This window comes from Chiloscyllium punctatum, chromosome 15, assembly GCF_047496795.1.
Source record: "Chiloscyllium punctatum isolate Juve2018m chromosome 15, sChiPun1.3, whole genome shotgun sequence".
NCBI classification, from domain to species: domain Eukaryota; kingdom Metazoa; phylum Chordata; class Chondrichthyes; order Orectolobiformes; family Hemiscylliidae; genus Chiloscyllium; species Chiloscyllium punctatum.
In genome coordinates, this window is record NC_092753.1 from 72995047 (window position 1) to 73019836 (window position 24790).

The 24790-nt window shown below is 45.1% G+C and overlaps 1 protein-coding gene across 1 annotated transcript in view; it reads left to right on the plus strand.

Moving 5' to 3' along the window:
• The first annotated feature begins 312 nt into the window (after positions 1 to 312).
• Positions 313 to 24790, plus strand: part of LOC140486394 (charged multivesicular body protein 2b) — a 35972-nt gene continuing 11494 nt past the window's right edge. Inside the window, exons 1-3 of the mRNA XM_072585468.1 lie at positions 313 to 561; positions 12748 to 12839; positions 21368 to 21562. Coding sequence (XP_072441569.1) covers positions 528 to 561; positions 12748 to 12839; positions 21368 to 21562 — 321 coding nt within the window. The 5' untranslated portion in view covers positions 313 to 527. The remainder of the gene's footprint in view (positions 562 to 12747; positions 12840 to 21367; positions 21563 to 24790) is intronic.

The window sequence follows — 24790 nt, forward strand, 5'->3', positions numbered from 1 at the left end:
TAGTCCTCCGCAGTAGCAGGGGGCGCAGTAATGCCGGCTCCCGTCTCTAGTCCTCCGCAGCAGCAGGGGGCGCAGTAATGCCTGCTCCCGTCTCTAGTCCTCCGCAGCAGCAGGGGGCGCAGTAATGCCGGCTCCCGTCTCTAGTCCTCCGCAGCAGCAGGGGGCGCAGTAATGCAGGCTCCCGTCTCTAGTCCTCCGCAGCAGCAGGGGGCGCAGTAATGCCGGCTCCCGTCTCTAGTCCTCCGCAGCAGCAGGGGGCGCAGTAATGCCGGCTCCCGTCTCTAGTCCTCCGCAGCAGCAGGGGGCGCAGTAATGCAGGCTTCCCGAAGCCAATGGAAACGACAGTTCGGAGATCAAGAAGCAAAAGGTGAAGGAAAAGGAAACAGAAATATAGAAACAGGAAGAGGAGCGGGGTTAGGTGAATAGGTGGTGGAGACGGAGAACGTTTCCTCGTTTCTCTGAGCCTGGGACGGAGTGACTGACGGTCGGGCCGCAGGTTCCAAACTGATAGCGGGCGGCGGAGGAAAATGTCTCTTTTCGGGAAGAAGAAGACGGCGGAAGGTGAGTGTCAGCAAGTCCCTGTCATAGGGTAGGCCGGGGGGGGGGGGTGGTGGGGTGCTGTCTGGGGGCCGGGGGCCGGGGGCCGGGGGCCGGGGGCCACGGGCCACCGGCCACCCGGGGGCTGGGGGCTGGGGGCTACCCGGGGTCTGGGGTCTGGGGGCTACCCGGGGTCTGGGGGCTACCCGGGGTCTGGGGTCTGGGGTCTGGGGGCTACCCGGGGTCTGGGGGCTACCCGGGGTCTGGGGGCTACCCGGGGTCTGGGGTCTGGGCTCTGGGGTCTGGGGGCTACCCGGGGTCTGGGGGCTACCCGGGGTCTGGGGGCTACCCGGGGTCTGGGGGCTACCCGGGGGCTGGGGTCTGGGGTCTGGGGGCTACCCGGGGTCTGGGGGCTACCCGGGGGCTGGGGTCTGGGGTCTGGGGGCGACCCGGGGGCTGGGGGCGGGCTGGGGGCTGGGGTCTGGGGGCGACCCGGGGGCTGCGGTCTACCCGGGGGCTGCGGTCTACCCGGGGGCTGGGGTCTGGGGGCTACCCGGGGGCTGGGGTCTGGGGTCTGGGGGCTACCCGGGGGCTGGGGTCTGGGGTCGGGGCTGGGGTCTACCCGGGGGCTGGGGGCTGGGGTCTACCCGGGGGCTGGGGGCTGGGGTCTACCCGGGGGCTGGGGTCTGGGGTCTACCCGGGGGCTGGGGTCTGGGGTCTACCCGGGGTCTGGGGTCTACCCGGGGGCTGGGGTCTGGGGTCTGGGGGCTACCCGAGGGCTGGGGTCTGGGGTCTGCGGTCTACCCGGGGTCTGCGGTCTACCCGGGGTCTGCGGTCTACCCGGGGTCTGCGGTCTACCCGGGGTCTGCGGTCTACCCGGGGGCTGGGGTCTACCCGGGGGCTGGGGTCTGGGGTCTGGGGTCTGGGGGCTACCCGGGGTCTGGGGGCTACCCGGGGGCTGGGGTCTGGGGTCGGGGCTGGGGTCTACCCAGGGGCTGGGGTCTACCCGGGGGCTGGGGTCTACCCGGGGGCTGGGGTCTGGGGTCTACCCGGGGTCTGGGGTCTGGGGTCTACCCGGGGTCTGGGGGCTGGGGTCTACCCGGGGTCTGGGGGCTACCCGAGGGCTGGGGTCTGGGGGCTACCCGGGGGCTGGGGTCTGGGGGCTACCCGGGGGCTGGGGTCTGGGGTCGGGGCTGGGGTCTACCCGGGGGCTGGGGTCTACCCGGGGGCTGGGGTCTGGGGTCTACCTGGGGTCTGGGGTTTACCCGGGGGCTGGGGTCTGGGGTCTGCGGTCTACCCGGGGGCTGGGGGCTACCCGGGGGCCGGGGGCTGGGGGCTACCCGGGGGCCGGGGGCTGGGGGCTACCCGGGGGCCGGGGGCTGGGGGCTACCCGGGGGCCGGGGGCTGGGGGCTACCCGGGGGCCGGGGGCTGGGGGCTACCCGGGGGCCGGGGGCTGGGGGCTACCCGGGGTCTGGGGTCTGGGGGCTACCCGGGGGCTGGGGTCTGGGGTCTACCCGGGGGCTGGGGTCTGGGGTCGGGTCTGGGGTCTACCCGGGGGCTGGGGTCTACCCGGGGGCTGGGGGCTGGGGGCTGGGGTCTACCCGGGGTCTGGGGGCTACCCGGGGGCTGGGGTCTGGGGGCTGCCCGGGGGCTGGGGGCTGGGGTCTGGGGTCTGGGGGCTACCTGGGGTCTGGGGGCTACCCGGGGTCTGGGGGCTACCCGGGGTCTGGGGTCTACCCGGGGGCTGGGGTCTACCCGGGGGCTGGGGTCTGGGGTCTACACGGGGGCTGGGGTCTGGGGTCTACCCGGGGTCTGGGGCTGGGAGCTGGGAGCTGCAAACTTCTCCTGCCAATTTAAAAGAAAGTTTCATTGTTATAATTTTATGATTATAAGTTTTAAATGTCAACGTTTCCTGATAGTTTTGGTCAGCAGTTTGTTGCCATAATTGTATTTATTAGAATCCTGAATCTGTGATCTTGTTTTTGCCAGTTGTAGTTATCTGTAGTTTTGTGATGTGGTTAAATTTGGAGATCTTGAGATCCAAATATGTATTCATAGATTCCCTACAGTGTGGAAACAGGCCCTTCAGCACAGCAAATCCACACTGACCCTCCGAAGAGTAACCCACCCAGACTCATTCCCTACTACTGTACATTTCCCTCATTAATGCACCTAACCTACACACTGCTGAAAACTCTGGGCAATTTAGCACGTTCAGTTCACTAAACCTGCACATCTTTGGGCTGTGGGAGGAAATCAGAGCTGCTGTTGAACTCTGGTCCATGGGATGAATGAGAGAGGTTGTGTTCAGAGATTAAAAAGCCCAAAGTGCTATTTCTATGTTAGGAGAATGGCTTGGTGCATTGTCCAGAATGAGGCGAATCTTGAAACCCAAAATTTTTCTCCTGCAATAATTTCGAAAAACATCCTCAAATATCACCAATAAGGTCAGAAAAAAATTGCTCTGTCATCCAACCTCATTTGCTTGACCTGCTCAATCCAATTTTTTTCACCACGGTAGGAAATGACAGCACATGTCCCTTGTCTGTCCAAGCAGCTTCACCACATCAGGGTGGCTCAGTGGTTAGCACTGCTGCCTCACAGCCCCAGGGACCCGTATTCGATTCCAGTCTCTGGCGACTGTGTGGAGTTTGGACGTTCTCCCTGTGTGTGTGTGGGTTTCCTCTGGCTGGCCTTTTGCATACATACAGAAAAAGATACCTGTTCTGGAAGTATTTAATGTTAAAAACTCTTCAGCCCTACTACTACTGTATTTCTTGTCTTTGCACCAATACCTGCCTTTTGGGGTGTCATACCATACGTGAACAAAATTACTGTATTCTGCCCTGAGTTAACTTCTGTTCATCCATCACCCATCTTCACTAATCTACATTAGCTACCTTCTCGCACTCCCTCCCTATTCACCCCACTCGTGTAATAGCTTTAAACTTCTCATCTTGCCTTGCCCAGCCCTAGAAACAAACCAACATAGGAGCAGGAATAATCCTGTCATGTCTGCACCTCTGCTTTCTCACACTATCTCCAAATCCTTTGTCTTTAATACTTAGAAATCTGAGTCTGCTCAATGGTTGAGCTTCCATAGCTGTTTTGACGCTGTAGGGACTCGATAGAAAATTCCAAAGTGGAATGAAATGATCCCTCCTCATACCAGTCTTAAATGCCAATATTCTTGATTCTGATACTCTGTCCCTTGGGTTCTAGACTCAAAGCCAAGGGAAATATCCTATTTATATTTACCCTGTTTTACCCCATAAGAATTTCATAAATCTCAGTGAAGTCACCTTTTAAATTTTAGTAATTCTAGTGAATACAAGCCCAGTGTCCTTTAATAAATCTTCATAAGATAGTCACACCACTCCATTTGTCTGATGTATTGCACTTCCTCATGACAAATGTATCATTTCTTAGATATAGAGACCAAAACTCTGTACGCAGCCTTGGGTCTGATCTCACCAAGGCTCTGTACAATTGCAATAAGTCATCTTTACCTCTGCTTAATCCCCCATCCCACCGTGATGAAAGCCACTATTGTATTTGCTACTTTAATTGATTGCTGCTTCTACATGCTAGCTTTCAGTGACTCACAAACAAGGATAGCAAGTCCCTTTGTGCAAAAACTTGCTATTTAAGATATATGGTTTTCTGCAAAAATGAATTGCTTCACATTTGCTTCAGATTTATGTTACATCTGTCATGTTTTTGTGAATTCACTTACCTGTTCAAGCCCCATGACATCCTTCTCAAAACTTTTATTCTCACCTAGTTTTGTGTCATTTACATATTTTGAAATATTCCATTTGGTCCTTCTATTCAAATTATTATATCATTTGTACCACTGCAGTCTTTAACATTTGTTACCCATTGTTGATTCAGCTTTTAATTTTTTTTCTTGGAGAAATCCATAATCTGTCTTCTGTCAAATCTTTGGGTATTTTCCCAATCTACCATACCCTTCATAGCTTCCTTTGTTCAGATTTGTGACCTTAGTTTCAGGAAAAAAAATTACATTGTTTGAAAGGAGAATAATTAAATCATTGTTTTCCCTTTGCAGAACAAAATGTCCTTTGCAGGAAAGTTATTATTAATTAGAGCTATTACTGAAATCTTTCTCAATCTTATATGTGATCCTGATTGGTTGCTCTGACTTTAACTTTTTTGTTTGAACTAAAGTCATTCTCTCTCTTGTCAGCAGATTTCATCACTGCCTGAAATACACTTGCTCAATCATTCCACATTTCTCCTTTTAAAAGCCTTCTCAAAGCCCATGTTTTTGACCAAACTTTAACCTGTAATCCCTGACTGTGCTCTGTTTTTCTTTGAAACCAATGATATTATTATAACTTCTGAGGAAGGTTGAATAATTGTTTTAGATTTATCTGAATGACACCAGCAGTGGATCCCATTTATAAAGAGAATCAGCTGAAAACTATTTGGAAATATTTTTTTTATGTCTGGTTTAATTTGAAATCCATATGAAATTTAATTTAGGTTATGGAGTAACATACATTTTGAAAACCGGCCTGCTTTCCCTAAAACAATAGAATATAAACTTGATTTCAAATGTTTCTCTTTTCACTCTGTGGTGCAGTGCCAGATTGATTTGACAAGAATGACTCATTGTGGGTGACTCACTGGCATGCTGATACACCCAACCATGTGACTTAATTGAGATTATTGTGAATGGTCATTGACACAGCTTTCCATTAAAAGGCTGAAGTAACGAATGCTATACAGAGGAACCGTGATAGATGGGTGGAGATAATTGATTATTTGGTTAATTGATTCAATGCCTTTCTTCTGGGGCTCGGAGTTTTCTGTTAAGTCCACTCCCCATTCAGGAGACTAGGCAGCAGCACACCATGCGCAAGCCCCCACCCGCCTTCCAACCCCGTCCAATAATGACCCCGTCCACCCCACACCTGACCCCCTGCCTGCCCCCCCAACCCCATCCAACACCGACCCTGTCCACCCCACACCTCTCCCCTGCCTGCCCCCTCAACCCCATCAACACCGACCTCCCCCGCCCCCCGTCAGCCTCCACCCACTGTCCAACTCCTGTCTGCGCCCCCGCTCCTTGTCTGACCCAGTCGCTGTCTTCCCCCCGCACTCCCTCTGCGGCGGCTAGACTGGACACCAAATTAAGACTGATGTTGCCTTTGGGGACACACACACTCACTCTTTGCACTCTCTCTCACACACAACTTTTCATTGCAGCGTTTTGACAGGCTTCACCTTTTCCCTTTACAGGACAATGTTGGAGAGATTACGGGGGGTTGGGGGAGGGTTTAGGGTTCACCCTTTGTAGAACTCGAGGGAAAGTGTAGGGGGACAGAGAAAGAGTGGGAGGTCTGCCATTTGGAGGTGGTGCCTGAGCTCCCATCGATGTCAAAGACTGTTCTCGGCAGCATGTCAGTAAACAGAGTTCACTTTTAATCACTGTAAACAAAAGACGCGATCAGTGTTGGAAACACATTTTCGGTGTAATGTTTCTATTGGGACCTTGAGATCTTCTTCGGATAATCCTAAATTCAGATAATTAATATTTGGATAATTGAGGTTCCTCTGTATTTGTAGGTAGATTGATGCTGCAACCATTCCTTTTTGCTTGACTGTGTAACTATGTATTAACACTATTTGGTTTATAATGGTGGAAGAACAATAGTAATCCTCATCAAGGTATGGTTTATTGCATGAAAGCATTTCTATACAAGTTACACCAACTGATTTGACATTGGCACTGAATCATTAAATAGTCTTGGTAAGATTCTCCCTGTTTTCCCCACCTAAGTCTGTATGACATAATTGGGTTGGGTAGAGATTAATGCAGTCTCCAACAAAGGAGGGAGAGCGAGAATGAGCAGGTACCACATGGAAGGTGTAAAAAGAAGGATCAGTGAACCTGCACAGCTGTCTGACCAGGCAGTGAGCTTACACAGCTGACTGCCTCTGCTGTTTCGTTTCAAGTATCTCTGGACATTGGAATTTGTTTTAAGAAAAGTAGATAGTGAAATTCACAGCTGACCTTGGAGAAACCAGTGTGGGGGAGCTTACAGCATGGGAGCAGCTAAGCGGCTTTTTAAAAAGGTGTAACCTCAGTGTTTGTGTAAACCTACAATAGTGAGTAGAGTGGGGTTTTTTTGATTGCTTGATTGAGATCTGTCTCTTGATTAAACGTTCTAATATATAAAACATGGGTACTAAGTTATCCTGGAGCCATGTCTTTAGAGCAGTAAGACTGTGCTGTTTCGGGGTCTGTAGATTAAGGTGCAAAGATGGCTTCTGGTTGAGTGATGTGCTCTTCCTGTCAGATGTGGGAGATTAGGGAGGATTTCAGTGTTCCTGATGATTATGGACATGAGTTGGGTTGCAAATCCTTTTGGATCACTTGGATTGGTTGGAGTGGCAGTTTGAGGCAATTGGGAATTTACAGGAGTCGGGGTGTGATGGCTGGCCGTTTCGGAAAGGTAGAAAAACCCGACAATCGGGTAGATGGATTACCTCTAGGAGATGTAGGAAGGTAGTGCAGAAGTCTCTTGTCACTGTCCCCATTTCAAACAAGTATGCTGTTTTGGAAAATGTAGGGGGTGATGGACACTCAGGGGACTGTAGCACTGACTGCCAAGTTTCTGGTACCAAGTCTGGCTCTATTGTAACAAGGGATATATCAGGTTCCAAGCAATTAATTGCAATAGGGACTGTCTAGTCAGAGGCACAGACAGACACGTTTGTGGCCAGCAAAGAGATGTCAGAATCATGCGTTGCCTCCCAGGTGCCAGGGTCAAGAATATTCACAAAAGTAAGAGGGAGCTGCAGGGGGTCATTGCACACATTGGAGCAAGTGGCCTATGAAGAGAAAAGGACAAAGTTCTGAGGAGAGAATTGAGGAAATAAGGCAGTTGGGGAAAGAAGCAAGACAGGCAGTCGGCACAAGCAGGAACAAGTGGCGAATGAGGTAGAACTGATATATTAAACTGCGTCTATTTCACTGCAAAAGGTCTAACAAGGCCAGCAGCAAAAAAATCAGAATGGTAGGTTGTCTCCCTGGTGCCAGGATCAAGGATGTCTCAGAGAGGGTGCAGAATCCTCTCAAGGGAGAGAGGGGTCAGCAGGAGGTCATTGTACACACTGGAACCAATGACATTGGAGCGGAAAAGGATGAAATTCTGAAGGGAGAATATAGAAAGTTAGGTAGGAATTTTAAAAGGACCTCCTCGAGGGTAGTAGTTATACCTGGATTGCTCCCGTTGCTACGAGATAGTGAGGGTAGGAATAGGAGGACAGAGCAGTTGAATGCGTGGCTGAGGAGCTGGTGCATGGGAGAATGGTTAACCTTTATGGATCATTGGAATCGCTTCTGGGGTAGAAGTGACCTGTACAAGAAGGACGGATTACACCTGAATTGGAAGGAGACTACTATACTGGCAGGGAGATTTGCTAGAGTTGCTCGGGAGGATTTAAACTAGTAAGGTGGAGGGGGTTGGGACCCAGGGAGATAGTGAGGAAAGAGATCAGTCTGAGACTGGTACAGTTGAGAACAGAAGTGAGTCAAACAGTCAAGGCAGACAGGACAAGGTAGGACTGAAAAATTAAACTGCATTTATTTCAAAGCAAGAGGCCTAACAGGGAAGGCAGTTGAACCCAGGGGCATGGTTAGGAATACTGGACTAGGTTATTAAAGCAATTACAGAAACATGGCTCAGGGATTGATAGGACTGGCAGCTTAATGTTCCAGGATACAAATGCTACAGGAAGGATTGAAAGGGAGGCAAGAGAGGAGGGGGAGTGGTGTTTTTGATAAGGGATAACATTACAGCTGTGCTGAGGGAGAATATTCCTGGAAATACATCCAGGGAAGTTATTTGAGTGGAACTGAGAAATAAAGGGATGTTTACCTTATTGGGATTATATTATAGACCTACTGTTGGGATATAAGGCAGGGTAGATGACTGAGATGTCAGTGGGGGAGCACTTTAGGGCCATAATTCTATTAGCTTTAAAATAGTGATGGAAAAGGATAGACCAGATCTAAAAGTTGAAGTTCTAAATTGGAGAAAAGCCAATTTTGATGGTATTAGGCAAGAACTTTCCAAAGCTGATTGGGGCAGACGTTTGCAGGTAAAGGAATGGCTGGAAAATGGGAAGCCTTCAGAAATGAGATAACGAGAGTCCAGAGAAAGTATATTCCTGTTAAGGTGAAAGGAAAGGCTGGTAGATATAGGGAATCCTGGATGACTAAAGCAATTGCGGGTTTGGTTAAGAAAAAGAAGGAAGCATATCTAAGGTACAGACAGGAGAGATCGATTGAATCCTTAGAGTATAAAGGCAGTAGGAATATACTTAAGAGGGGAATCAGGAGGGCAAAAAGGGGACATGAGAAAGCTATGGCAATTACAGTTAAGGAATATCCAAAGGGTGTTTAAAAATACATTAATGACAAAAGGGTAAAAAGGGAGAGAATAGGGCCCCTCAAAGATCAGCAAGGTGGCCTTTGTGTGGAATCGCAGGAGGTAGGGGAGATACTAAACGAGTATTTTGCATTAGTGTTTACTGTGGAAAAGGACATGGGCGATCGTGAATGTGGGGAAATAGATGGTGGCATCTTGAAAAATGTACGTATTACAGAGGAGGAAGTGCTAGATGTCTTGAAACACATAACAATGGATAAATCCCCAGGACCTGATCAGATGTACTCTGGAACTCCAGGGAACTCTAGGGATGTGATTGCTGGGCCTCTTGCTGAGATATTTATATCATCGATAGTCACAGGTGAGGTGCCGGTAGATTGGAGGTTGGCGAATGTGGTATCATTGAAGAAAGATGGTAAGGACAAGTCAGGGAACTATAGAGCGGTGAGCCAGACGTTGGTGGTGGGCAAGTTGTTGGACGGAATCCTGAGGGACAAGATGTACGTGTATTTGGAAAGGCAAGGCCTGATTAGGGATAGTCCACATGGCTTTGAACTTGATTGAGATTTTTTGAAAAAGAAACAAAGAGGATTGATTGAGGGCCGAGCAATAGATCTGATCTATATGGACTTCAGTAAGACATTCAACAAGGTTCCCCACTGGTTAGCAAGGTTAGATCTCATGGAATACAAGGAGAACTAGCCATTTGGATACAGAACTGGCTCAAAGGTAGAAGACAGAGGGTGGTGGTGGAGGGTTGTTTTTCAGGCTGGAGGCCTGGGACCAGTGGAGTGCCACAAGGATCAGTGCTGGGTCCACTACATTTCATCATTTATATAACTGATTTGGATGTGAGTTAGTAAGTTTGCAGATGACACCAAAATTGGAGGTGTAGTGGACAGCGAAGGAGGTTACCTCCGATTACAACAGGATCTTGATCAGATGGGCCAATGGGCTGAGAAGTGGCAGATGGAGTTTAATTCAGATAAATGCGAGGTGCTGCATTTTGGGAAAGCAAATCTAAGCAGGACTTGTACACTGAATGGTAAGGTCCTAGGGAGTGTTGCTGAACAAAGAGACTTTGGAGTACAAGTTTATAGCTCTTTGAAAGTGGAGTCACAGGTAGATAGGATAGTGAAGAAGGTGTTTGGTATGCTTTTTTTTATTGGTCAGAGCATTGAGTAGAGGAGTTGGGAGATTATGTTGCGGCTGTACAGGCCATTGGTTCGGCACTGTTGGAATATTGCATGCAGTTCTGGTCTCTTTCCTATCGGAAAGATGTTTTGAAACTTGAAAGGGTTCAGAAAAGATTTACAAGGATGTTGCCAGGGTTTCAGGATTTGAGCTATAGGGGGAGGTTGAATAGGCTGGGGCTGTTTTCCCTGGAGCATTGGAGGCTGAAGGGTGACCTTTATAGAGGTTCATAAAATCATGAGGGGCATGGATAGGATAAATAGACAAAGTCTTTTCCCTGGAGTGGGGGAGTCCAGAATTAGAGGGCATAGGTTTCGGGTGAGAGGGGAAAGATATAAAAGAGATGTAAGGGGCAGCTTTTTCACACACAGGGTGGTACATGTTTGGAATGAGCTGCCAGAGGAAGTGGTGGAGGCTGGTACAATTGCAATATTTTAATAGGCATCTGGATAGGAATGATTTGGAGATGCTGGTGTTGGACTGGGGTGTACAAAGTTAAAAATCACACAACACCAAGTTATAGTCCAACAGGTTTAATTGGAAGCATTAGCTTTCAGAGCGCCGCTCCTTCATCAACTACCTGATGAAGAAGCAGTGCTCCGAAAGCTAATACTTCCAATTAAACCTGTTGGACTATAACTTGGTGTTGTGTGATTTTTAAATCTGGATAGGAAGGGTTTGGAGGGATATGGGCCAAGTGTTGGCAAGTGGGGCTAGATTAGGTTGGGATATCTGGTCAGCATGGATGAATTGGCCCCAAGAGTCTGTTTCCATGCTGTACTTCGTTATAACTCTAAGTAAGGCCGATGAACTCAGGGCATGGTTGGGAGCATGGGACTGGGATATCATAGCAATTAGCAATGTGGCTCAGGGATGTTCTAGGGTATGGAACCCTATATAACAGAGCAACATTTGGTTAAAATATAATTCAGCTCATGAGTATCCTCTCAAATGTTCAACTGTTTAACTCGTTCTACATTCAAGATAAAGTGATCATATCCAAAGCCTAAAACCCCAGCAATGATTCTGGCAGTGTCCTTGTGGCAAGGAAAATGAATAAAGACTTGGACTGGCCAGTATTCTTGTCCTTTGCCTGTTAGATCCTAGATATAGAACTAAAAAACATAAACAGTTCCTGCAGGTTGGTCTAATTCTTTAATCAAGTTGCCCCTCATTCTTCTAAATTTCAGTGGAAATAAACCCTGTTTGTTCACACTTTTCCTCACAACAGCCCACTCATTCCAGATGTCAGTCTGATAAACCTTCCTCTGAACCACCTCTTAAACTTGTCATCCTTCTTCTATATAGAGCAAAACTGCCCACACTATTCAAAGTTGTCTCATCAATGCTCTGCATAACTGAAACATATCATCCTTACTTTTATGTTCAGTTCCTTTTGTAATGAAGGACTGTATCCTTATAGTTTTAATTGCTTGCGTACTGAATGTTTGTGACTTGTGCACATGAACACCTAGATTTCTCTGCACTTTGGAGTACTGAAGTAATTCTGCATTTAAATAAAACTTTTTTTTTCCCATTCTTCCGACCAAAGTGAGCAACTTCTCATTTTCCCAGTTTTCCATCTACCAAATCTTTGCCCACTCACTTAACCAATCAGTGATTGTTTCCTTGTGTTTTCTTCACAGTATGCTTACCTTGTTATCTTTGTATCATCTACAAATTTGACTACTGTGTTTTCCCTCCTGACCTCTAAGTAATTGACACACATTGAAAAGCTAATGTCCAGCACAGACCCTGGCAGGGCTGTACTCTTCATATCCTGCTAATCGGAAAAAAAGACCCACTCATGTCGACTGTTTTCTGGCAGCCAGGTAAACTTCTATCTTATGTATGTCACCCCTATACTATGAGATTCTAGTTTACGATCACTTTTTTTTAATGGAGCATTTAAACACCTCTTGGAAATCCAAGTACAATCTGTCTACAGACTCTTCTTTAACAGCGCATGATACTCCTAAGAAGTCAGTTTCACACAATGATGCCAACTCTTCCCAATTACCTTGAGGTTTTCTAAGTGCTCTGCTGTATTCTCCTCAATGATTGATTTTAATACCATCCCCAAAACAGACGTCAAGCTAACTGGCCTATGGTTTTCTGTTCCTTGAATAGAGGAGTGCATTTACTATTTTTGTGGTCTGACCGAACCTTTCCAGAACCTAATAAATTTTGGAATACTATTAATGACTTCATACATATGCAGAGAAAATGCCGGAGTTTAACTTTACAGTTGCCAGCGCCATGCACTTATAAGTCTCCCATTAATTGTCCACAAATCCCACTTTTTAGGACATTGGCTTATAGGATTATCTGGAGCTAAATGTGAAAAAGCAGAGCCCCCTTAATACTCAGTCCCATCTCTAATGTCATGGTATACTGTTCACTTGTCTTATTATTCATGATTGAACCAGAGACTCAAATCCAGCCATCAATTGGATGTTTCCTCCTGGAACTATTCCTAAGCTGAACACCACTGGTTATCTTTTCCATCTCACTCTCCTTTCAAGTAGGGTGGTATGCAATATTGATAATTCTGATATTTTATTCTAAGTACTCTCAATTTCTTTCCAGATATAATAAAAGAACAGAATCGAGAGTTGAGGGGAACTCAGCGATCTATAGCCAGAGATAGAGCGGGCTTAGAGAAACAACAAAAACAGCTGGTAAGTAGGTCAGAAGTCACCTTGATGAAATTCTAAGCTGAAGTGTACTCATGGCTGCTTCCTATTTCCTATCTGGTACTTTGAACGGCGGTGGTTAGTAAAAACCTAGTGTTGTACTGTACTATACAATCTGGAAATCTGAACCAATTGGAACTTGTGGGAAAAACTCAGCATTTAGGCAGACTTAATGGCAATATGATTCAGAGAATGCTCCTTCAGCAGAATTGAAAGAGTATCCATTAAAGTATTTTTAAAGAAGAATGGGGCAAAAAGGAAAGCAAAGAACATGTATGTACCATAAAATAAATAAAATTACTTTGGAATTGCTCACATGGAAATAGAAGTGATTATGCATTCACTGAAGCTGTAAGTTAAAGTCGAGACTGTGTATATGATTGCCAAAATGGATGAGGGATAGGCAAGTGGAAAGGGAAACTGATTTGTTTTAAAATAGTGATGGAAAAGGATAGACCAGATCTAAAAGCTGAAGTTCTAAATTGGAGAAAGGCCAATTTTCACGGTATTAGGCAAGAACTTTCAAAAGCTGTTTGGAGGCAGATGTTCGCAGGTAAAGGGACGGCTGGAAAATGGGAAGCCTTCAGAAATGAGATAGCAAGAATCCAGAGAAAGTATATTCCTGTTAGGGTGAAAGGGAAGGCTGGTAGATATGGGGAATGCTGGATGACTAAAGAAATTGAGGGTTTGGTTAAGAAAAAGAAGGAAGCATATGTCAGGTACAGACAGGATAGATCGAGTGAATTCTTAGAGTATAAAGGCAGTAGGAGTATACTTAAGAGGGAAATCAGGAGGGCAAAACGGGGACATGAGATAGCTTTGGCAAATAGAATTAAGGAGAATCCAAAGGTGTTTTACAAATATATTAAGGACAAAAGGGTAACTATGGAGAGAATAGGGCCCCTCAAAGATCAGCAAGGCGGCCTTTGTGTGGAGCTACAGAAAATGGGGGAGATATTAAATGAATATTTTGCATCAGTATTTACTGTGGAAAAGGATATAGAAGATATAGACTGTAGGGAAATAAATGGTGACCTCTTGCAAAATGTCCAGATCACAGAGGAGGAAGTGCTGGATGTCTTGAAATGGTTAAAGGTGGATAAATCCCCAGAACCTGATCAGGTGTATCCGAGAACTCTGTGGGAAGCTAGAGAAGTGATTGCTGGGCCTCTTGCTGAGATATTTGTATCATCGATAGTCACAGGTGAAGTGCCGGAAGACTGGAGGTTGGCAAACGTGCCACTGTTTAAGAAGGGTGGTAAGGATAAGCCAGGGAACTATAGACCAGTGAGCCTGACCTCGGTGGTAGGCAAGTTGTTGGAGGGAATCCTGAGGAACAGGATGTACATGTATTTGGAAAGGCAAGGACTGATTAGGGATAGTCAACATGGCTTTGTGCGTGGGAAATCATGTCTCACAAACTTGATCGAGTTTTTTGAAGAAATAACAAAGAAGATTGATGAGGGCAGAGCAGTAGATGTGATCTATATGGACTTCAGTAAGGCGTTTGACAAGGTTCCCCATAGAAGACTGATTGATTAGCAAGGTTAGATTTCATGGAATACAGGGAGAACTAGCCATTTGGATACAGAACTGATTCAAAGGTAGAAGACAGAGGGTGGTGGTGGAGGGTTGTTTTCTCAGACTGCGAGCATAAGAGGTACAGTTAGTAAGTTTGCAGATGACACTAAAATTGGAGGTTAATGGACAGCGAAGAGGGTTACCTCAGATTACAACAGGATCTGGACCAGATGGGCCAATGGGCTGAGAAGTGGCAGATGGAGTTTAATTTAGATAAATGCGAGGTGCTGCATTTTGGGAAAGCAAATCTTAGCAGGACTTATATACCTTAATGGTAAGGTCCTAGGGAGTGTTGCTGAACAAACAGACCTTGGAGTGCAGGTTCATAGCTCCTTGAAAGTGGAGTCGCAGGTAGATAGGATAGTGAAGAAGGCGTTTGGTATGCTTTTCTTTATTGGTCAGAGTATTGAGTACAGGAGTTGGGAGGTCATGTTGCGGCTGTACAGGGCATTGGTTAGGCCACTGTTGGAATATTGCGTGCATTTCTGGTCGTCTTTGTGTCGGGAAGATATTGTGAAACTTGAAAGGGTTCAGAATAGATTTACAAGGAGGTTGACAGGGTTGGAGGATCTGAGCTACAGGGAGAGGCTAAACAAGCTGGGGCTGTTTTCCCTGGAGTGTCAGAGGCTGAGGGGTGACCTTATAGAGATTTACAAAATTAAGTGGCATGGATAGGATAAATAGGCAAAGTATTTTCCCTGGGGTCGGGGAGTCCAGAACTAGAGGGCATAGGTTTAGGGTGAGAGGGGAAAGATATAAAAGGGACCTAAGGGGCAACTTTTCATGCAGAGGGTGGTACGTGTATGGAATGAGGTGCCAGAGGATGTGGTGGAGGCTGGTGCAATTGCAGCATTTAAGAGGCATTTGGATGAGTATATGAATCTGAAGGGTTTGGAGGGCTATGGGTGCTGGCAGGTGGGACTAGATTGGGTTGGGATATCTGGTTGGCATGGACGGGTTGGACCAAAGGGTCTGTTTCCATGCTATACATCTCTATGACTCTATAACTGACCCCAGTGACCAGGACCCTGATGAGAGTAAATTAGATGACCATCAAGACTGCAAACACTGCATCAGCATGGTGCTCCGTGAGAGGTATTCCATTTCAAGTAGCAATCTGTTTCACTGCAAGATGTAAGTGCTTTATTTAGTGCAGTACGAGGATCATTCCATTGTCATAGCACAGTACATGCCCTCGATGTTATGCCGACCTTTTATCCTACTCTAAGATCAAACTATCCTGCATACCCTTCTATCTTCAGTGTGCCTATCCGAGAGACACTAAAATGTCCCTAATGTGGCTGACTCTTATTACCAACGCTGGCAGTGTATTGAATGCACCCACCACTCTGTGTAAACAGTCTCTCATCATATTGTACACCTCTATCAAGTCACCTCTCATCTTTCTTTGCTGAAATGAGAAAAGCCCTAGCTCCCTCAACCTTCCTTCATAAGACATGTCCTTCAGTCCAGACAGTATCCTGGTAAATCTCCTCTGAACCCTGTCGAAAGCTTCCACATCTGTCCTATAATGAGGTGACGAGAACTGAATACCGTATTCCAAGTGTGGTCTAACCAGGGCTCTATACAGCTGCAGCATAACCTCGTGGCTCTTAAACTCAATCCCCCTGCTAATGAAAGCCAACATACCATATGCCTTCTTAATAACTCTATTAACTTGGGTGACAATTTTGAGGGATCTATGGTCATGGACCCCAAGATCCCTCTGTCCCTTCACACTGCCTAGGACCCTGCTTTTAACCTTGTATTCTGCATTAAAATTCGACCTTCCAAAATGAATCACTTCACACTTTTGCAGGTTGAACTCCATCTGCCACTTATCAGCCCAGCTCTGCATCCTGTCAATGTCCCATTGCAACTGACAACAGCCCTCCACACTATCCACCAACCTTCGTGTCATCGGCAAATTTACTAACCAACCCTTCCACTTCCTCATCCAAGCCATTTTATAAAAATCACAAAGGGCAGAAATCCCAGAACCAATCCCCGTAGAACACCACTAGTCACCAAGCTCCAGGCTGAATACTTTACATCTACCACCACCCTCTGTCTTCTATGGGCCAGACAGCCAGATTTCTATGTGTCACGTGGCTCCTTACTTTATGAATGAGCCTACCATGGAAAACCTTATCAAATGCCCTGCTAACATCCATGTACATCACATCCACTGCTCTGCCTTCGTCGATGTGTTTTGTCACGTCTTCAAATTCAGTAAGGTTTGTGAGGCATGACCCATCCATCTCAAAGCCTTGCTGACTACCTCTAATAAAGCTATGGTTTTCCAAGTATTCATAAATCCTGTTTCTCAAAATCCTATCGAATAATTTGCCTACCTCAGATGTAAGATTGATTGGTCTGTAGTTCCCAGGATTATCCGTATTCCCTTTCTTGAACAAGGAAATAACATTTGCCATCCTTCAATCATCTGACACTACTCCAGTGAACAGTGAGGAGACACAGGTCATCGCCAAAGGCACAGCAATCTCTTCCCTCGCTTCCTGTAACAACCATGTTTGGTATCTTTGGAATGAGACATTTGTGGGCAAAGGATGGCGTAGTGATCTCTAGTACTAGTAATCTAGAGAATGAGGTAATGTTCTAGAGACCTGGGTTAATTCAATTTAAAAAATGGAAATAAAACTCTAATGATGACCATAAATCCATTGTCAATTTTCGTTTTAAAAACCCATCTGTTCACTAATTTCCTTTCTTTAGGTAAGGAAATCTGCTGTCCTCTAGACCATAGAAGGATATGTGACTCTGGACACACAGCAATGTAGTTTACTTTTTAACATTCAGAAGCGCTCTTAGATACAGCAACGTATTTTTCCATCATCAGTAAATCACCTGTGTTTTCTGATCAGTTTACATGAAGATCCTGTTAAGAGTAACGCAGACCATCAAAGGTGAGAGGGAGGGAGCTAAATCACAATGGAGTTGGAAGGGTGATGAAGCACTCCACCCCTCTGGTGCCCACCTTTCTGTAAAAGCATCAAGAGTACTAGTGGACAATGCCTACTTCCTCTCCAAGGACACCTGAGCACAATCGTAATCACAGAAGAGTTGCATACTATTGGCAACTATCCCCACACAGCCTGCTGCCTGAGCCTGTTTATAGGCAACTTGGTCAGACCCAGGATCCATGAGGTGGTCCTCCCACATGTTCACACTCCTCCATACCAGATATTGTGGTTAATTCTTAACTGTACTCTGAAATGGAAAGCCTCTTAGCTTTATCAGTCACTTTAAAAGGTTTCAAAGGAATGAAACTTGTTTTCACTTGGGGGTTCATCATCACATATATTTAATATAGAAAATTGCTGATTTTGTTTGGTACTTTAACTTTAACATTAAGAAGCAGCCATCTAGAAAATGCACATTCTTTCATTAGATAAAGTATACAATCTTGACAATAGGAATGGTTCACCGAAATCAAATGACAAATGGAATGGAATGTGATGGTCTTGTAGGCCGTTTGAAGGCCGTATCCTGCCCTCTAGCCAAGGTGTTGGGGATCTCTTCCCCTCCTCATCTTCTAGTCCATCTTTAATTTGGAAAAGACAGCTCTGTAAGGTTTTTGCAATGGGAATTGCTACTTCCAAAGTCTGCCTGAGGACCGTCCAGTGCCCCTGAACGCTTATTAACTTACCTTGTTTCTGGAACATAGAACATAGAACAATACAGCACAGAACAGGCCCTTCGGCCCACGATGTTGTGCCGAACTTCTATCCTAGATTAAGCACCCATCCATGTACCTATCCAAATGCCGCTTAAAGGTCGCCAATGATTCTGACTCTACCAGTCCCACGGGCAGCGCATTCCATGCCCCCACCACTCTCTGGGTAAAGAACCCACCCCTGACATCTCCCCTATACCTTCCACCCTTCACCTTAAATTTATGTCCCCTTGTAACACTCTGTTGTACCCGGGGAAAAAGTTTCTGACTGTCTACTCTATCTATTCCTCTGATCATCTTATAAACCTCTATCAAGTCACCCCTCATCCTTCGCCGTTCCAACGAGAAAAGGCCAAGAACTCTCAACCTATCCTCGTACGACCTATTCTCCATTCCAGGCAACATCCTGGTAAATCTTCTCTGCACCCTCTCCAAAGCTTCCACATCTTTCCTAAAGTGAGGCGACCAGAACTGCACACAGTACTCCAACTGTGGCCTAACCAAAGTCCTGTACAGCTGCAACATCACTTCACGACTCTTGAATTCAATCCCTCTGCTAATGAACGATAATACTCCATAGGCCTTCTTACAAACTCTATCCACCTCAGTGGCAACTTTCAAAGATCTATGTACATAGACCCCAAGATCCCTCTGTTCCTCCACCTGACTAAGAACCCTACCATTAACCCTGTATTTCGCATTCTTATTTGTTCTTCCAAAATGGACAACCTCACACTTGGCAGGGTTGAACTCCATCTGCCACTCCTCAGCCCAGCTCTGCATCATATCTAAGTCCCTTTGCAAACGACAAATGCCCTCCTCACTGTCCACAACTCCACCTATCTTCTTATCATCTGCAAATTTACTGACCCACCCTTCGACTCCCTCATCTAAGTCATTAATAAAAATTACAAACAGCAGCGGACCCAGAACTGATCCCTGCGGAACTCCACTTGTAACTGGGCTCCAGGCTGAATATTTACGATCTACCACCACTCTCTGCCTTCGACTGGTTAGCCAGTTTTCTATCCAATTGGCCAAATTTCCCTCTATCCCATGCCTCCTGACTTTCTGCATAAGCCTACCATGGGGAACCTTATCAAATGCCTTACTAAAATCCATGTACACTACATCCACTGCTCTACCCTCATCCACATGCTTGGTCACTTCCTCGAAGAATTCAATAAGACTTGTAAGGCAAGACCTTCCCTTCACAAATCCATGCTGGCTGTCCCTAATCAAGCAGTGTCTTTCCAGATACTCATAAATCCTATCCCTCAGTACCCTTTCCATTACTTTGACTACCACAGAAGTAGGACTAACTGGCCTGTAATTCCCGGAGTTATCCCTATTCCCTTTTTTGAACAGGGGCCCAACATTCGCTACTCTCCAGTCCCCTGGTACCACCCCCGTTGCCAGTGAAGACGAGAAGATCATTGCCAACGGTACTGCAATTTCCTCTCTTGCTTCCCACATAATCCTAGGATACATCCCGTCAGGCCCGGGGGACTTGTCTTTCCTCAAGTTGTTCAAAATGTCCAACACATCTTCCTTCCTAACAGGTATCTCTTCTAGCTTAACAGTCCGTTTCACACTCTCCTCTTCAACAATACGGTCCCTCTCGTTCGTAAATACTGAAGAGAAGTACTTGTTAAAGACCTCTCCTATCTCTTCCGACTCAATACACAGTCTCCCACCACTGTCCTTGATCGGACCTACCCTCATTCTCGTCATTCTCAGGTTTCTCACATACGCATAGAATGCCTTGGGGTTATCCTTGATCCTATCCGCCAAGGATTTTTCATGCCCTCTCTTAGCTCTCCTCATCCCTTTCTTCAGGTTCCTTCTGGCTATCCTGTATCCCTCCACTGCCCTGCCTGAACCCTGTTTCCTCAACCTTATGTAAGCCTCCTTCTTCCGCTTTACTAGACATTCAACCTCCCTCGTCAACCAAGGCTCCCTCACCCGACCATTTCTTTCCTGCCTGATAGGTACATACATATCAAGGACACATCGTATCTGCTCTTTGAAAAAGTTCCACATTTCCACCACATCCTTCCCAGACAGCCTATGCTCCCAACGTATGCTCCTCAAATCCTGTCTTACAGCATCGTAATTTCCCTTCCCCCAATTGTAAAATCTACCTTGTTGTGCGCACCTATCTCTCTCCATAACCAAGGTGAAAGTCACAGAATTGTGGTCACCATTGTGGAAACCACAGAATTGTGGTTTCTAGTGGCAGATAATTTGCATTGTGTCAATCAATCTGCCTTTTGGCCAGTGACCACAGGACAGCTACTCATGACATCAGATGACTTGTCTCCTTGTTCATCTCTATTTGAAGGTTAGTTTTTAATTCTTTTCAAGAAGAAAACATTTTTAGTTTTGAAAACACTGCACTCGGTAGGCTAATGCGGCACCTGATAAATCTTTTTGTTTGTGTGGTAGGCAGCTAGTTATCACTGTAACACAGTTATTTGAAATCTCATGCTACACAGGAAGTGCTAAATATGGAATACTAAAGGCCCATCCTAGAACCCACCCTTTGTCCATTAGCATTCAGTGGTGGTGTTATCACTAAATACCCTATTGTCAACGTCCAGGGGTTATCACTCCCCAGAAAGTGAACTGTTAGTCGTGAAAATACAATGGCTACAAGACTAGGTCAGAAGTTTAGGAATCCTGTGAGAAGTAACTCGCTTCCTGTCTTCCCAAAAGGTTTTTTGCCATCTGAAAGGCACATGTCGAAAGTATATGATATTCTCTACATGCCTGAATGACTGCAGCTCCAACTATACTCAGGAAGCCTAATACTATCTAAGACAAAGAAACTGCTTGATTGGCACCACATTCATGAAAGTTGACTCCCTCACTACCGATGCTCAAAACTTGGAACCTGATTTAAGGTGGTCAAACATTGAATTATGGCAAGATCAACAAAGATTTCAGAAGCAATGGCATATTACCAGTTTTGGGAGAGGAAGGCAAAGTTGGATATGTAGTGACAGTTTGTAAAGATGGCGAGGTCAACAGTGCGTTGTTTTGGGAGTGGGGTGATGTCAAACAGACTGGACAGATCTAATACTACTTAACTTGGTTTCTATTTTTGAGTTGAAAGATCTGCATAACCCAACTTAATTTTGCTTGTTACAGGTTTTCTATTTTCATTTTAATTTTCTTGCAATAGAATTTTTTTCCTCCCTTTTTAAACTTGATATTTATTTGACTTTGTCAGGAAATGGAAATTAAGAAAATGGCCAAGGCTGGTAACAAAGATGCTTGCAAGGTTCTTGCAAAACAACTTGTGCAATTACAGAAACAGAAGACCCGTACATATGCTGTGAGTTCAAAGGTCACTTCTATGTCCACCCAGGCTAAATTAATGAATTCTCAAATGAAGATGGCTGGGGCCATGGCCACAACAACAAAGGTACATTTTTTGAAAAAAATTCTTGAATTTCTAAACATTGATAAAAGCATGACTTGTCTGTAAATATCCTTGAAAATCCTTTGTGTATGATTTAAAGTAAGTGTACATCTCTATGACTCTATAAATGCTGACTTTTATTAACACGGTATTAATAAGAGATTAACTCCTTTGGAGAAGGATGCACGTGAGTACAATGGAATTCTGCAGGTTTGTCCTGTTAATAATTTCTATCATGCAGCCTGGGGTTCTTTGCCCTCACTTTGATGTGTGGATATTTGATGGCATGATTCTGTCGATCTCCCATAAGACCATCCAGTCTGCATTGATGTGAGGGCACAATAGGATTTGTACAGTTGTGTATCTTGTTGGGCAAAACTTCTGCAACAAGTGGAGATTGAAGATGAAACGGACTTTAAAGCACCTTTCATTGTGCCGCATGCAGATATTGCACTTTATAGTAGTATTTAGAAATTCTAGTCAATGCATTAAGGGCTAAAACATTTTACATATCCTTTTAAAGTTGGTAACAACTACTATTAAAAAATCAAACCATCTTTACATTTTCCTTTTGTAATTTTGGGAGCTGGCTCTGATATCAAAACAGAATTTAGGTTTTTGTTTTACTGAACAACTTCAGATATAAAGAAATCTAAAGTGTGTATGTCCAGTTAAATAAGTGATGCAGATTTAAAAGAAGTTGTGGAAGATGCAGAATGTTTTCAATTTTTCACTAGGTTTCAAAAGGAAGAAACTTAACATTAGGTAAGAATGCCTGTGTTTCACTAAACTTTATAATAAGTCAAAATTGTTGGCTCTCAAGGTCTAGTTGTAATGAGCTCTGTCACATCTCATCCAAATGTCTTCCTTATGGAAATAAGCTTTACAGAATAACGAAATTATTTCAAGTCAGCATTGAATATTCTGCTCGTGGTGATCCTGTTTTTCCCTGGATGCATGTAAGAGTTCAATTCTCTTACATTTCTACGGCCTTCGGGAAATAATTGAGTGTTAGCAGTATGTTCAATATCTTACCAGATGTTAGCAGACCCTCTGGAAAAGTACAATTTGTGTGTGAAGGGGAAACACATATTAAATGAAGTTGATATTGCAGAAGATTAGATCAGACCGAATGAAAAACATAATGTGATCTCATTTTGCATTCATTTGTGTCATTTTGTATGTGTTCAGATACTTTATAGGAATTAAAATGGAAGTCCAATTCAGGGCATATTTTTGTAATGTCTATTAACTACCATCCCTAAAACCAACTAGTCAAATTAAGGAGCAATTGACTTAATGAAATTTGTCTCTTTTAAGGACTAGACTCTGCTTCTAAATGTTGGTATTATGGAGTTGAGGATACTCCTGGGGAATATCAACAAATGATTGATTATATAATTAGGAATATAGATGAGTCTCTTTTTTTTTGAGAATTTCCCAACAGATTTTTGTCATACAAGTGAAATATTATTTAGACAGTTTCCATCCCAATAGGAAATGTTATTATGCTTCATTTTAATCTTTTGTCTGCCTTTTTTAATAAAATTTTCAAAATTTTGTTTGCTAGCATCAATAAACTGCTCTCTATTTTATACAGACTTATATAGGAAAGAGGGACATAAAATGTGCCATCATGCTTATGCATCTCTAGATTTAAGACCATAAGATTATAGGAGCAGAATAAGTCCATTCAACCCACAGAGTCTGCTTTTCCATTCAATCGGCTGATATGTTTCTCAACCCCATTCTCTTGTCTTCCCCCCCCCTTAACCCTTGAACTCCTTACTAATCAAAAACCTATCTATCTCTTGTCTTAAATACACTCAATGATTTGGCCTCCACAGTCCCCTGTGATGAGTTCCACAGTCACCGTGTCTGGCGGGAGAAATTCCTTCTCATCTTTAGCTCTAAAGGGTCGTCCCTTCACTCTGAGGCAGTGCCCCTGAGTTCTAGTCTCTCCTACTGGAAACATCACCTCCACATCTACTGTACCCAGGCCTCTTAGGATTCTGTAAGTTTCAATGAGATTCCTCATCATCCTTCTTAACTCCATCAACTGCAGATCCAGAGTTCTCATATGACAGGCCCTTCATCCCCAGGATCGTTCTTGTAAATCTCCTCTGGACCCCTCCAATGCCAGCACATCTTTCCTTGGATATGGGGCCACAGAACTGTTCGCAATACTCCAAATGCTGTCTGAACAAAGCGTTATACAGCTTCAGCAGTACTTATGTCTTCTTATTTTATAGTTCTCGAACATTGCATTTGCTGTCCTAACCGCCAACCTTCAGGGAATCCTGAAGTCAGACTCCCAAGTCTCTTTGTGCTTCAGATTTCTGAAACCTTTCCTCTTCATAAAATAGTCTACCTGTCTACTCTTCCTACCAAAATATGTAACCTCATACTTTGCCACATCGCATTCTATATGCTGCTTCTTTCCCCACTCACCTAGCATATCCAAGTCCTTGCAGATTCTTCACTTCCTTAACACCAACTGTTTCTTCACCTATCTGTGTCACCTGTAAACTTAGAAACGATGCCCTCAGTTCCTTCATCCAGATTGGTAATGTAGAACTTGAATAGTTGTTGCAATACTGACCCCTGAGAAACTTGACTAGTCACCAGCTGCTATCCTACAAAAGACCTGTTTGTCCCTACTCTCTGCCTTCTGCCTGTCAGTCAAGCTTCTCTTCATGCCAGTACCTTGTTTCTAACACCATGAGGTCTTGCCTTACTTAGCAGCACAATGTCAAAGGCCTTCTGGAAGTCCACATAGATTATGTTCATTGGTTCTCCTTTGTCTAAACTGCTCATTTCCTCCTCAAATAATCACGTTTGTCAAACATGCCCTGCCTTTGACAAAATCGTGCTGATTTAGCCCTGTTTTACCACGCAAGTCCTAGTACTCTGCAATCTCATTCTTAATAATGGACTGTTAAAATCTTACCAATGATTGAGGTCAAGCTAACTGGCCTATAGTTTCCTGTCTTTTACCTCCCTTCCTCCCTTAAACAGAGCTACTATCTGATCCTCTGGGACCCTCCCTGACTCCAGTGATTCCTGAAAGATCACTATCAATGTCTCCTCGGCTATCTCCTTCAGAACTCTGGATGTAGTCTATCTGGTCCAATTGGCTTAGCTGCCTTCAGACTTTTCAGCTTCCCAGCACCACCACCTTAGCGATGGCCACTGCATCCTCCTCTGCCCCCTGATGCTCTTGGTGTTCCG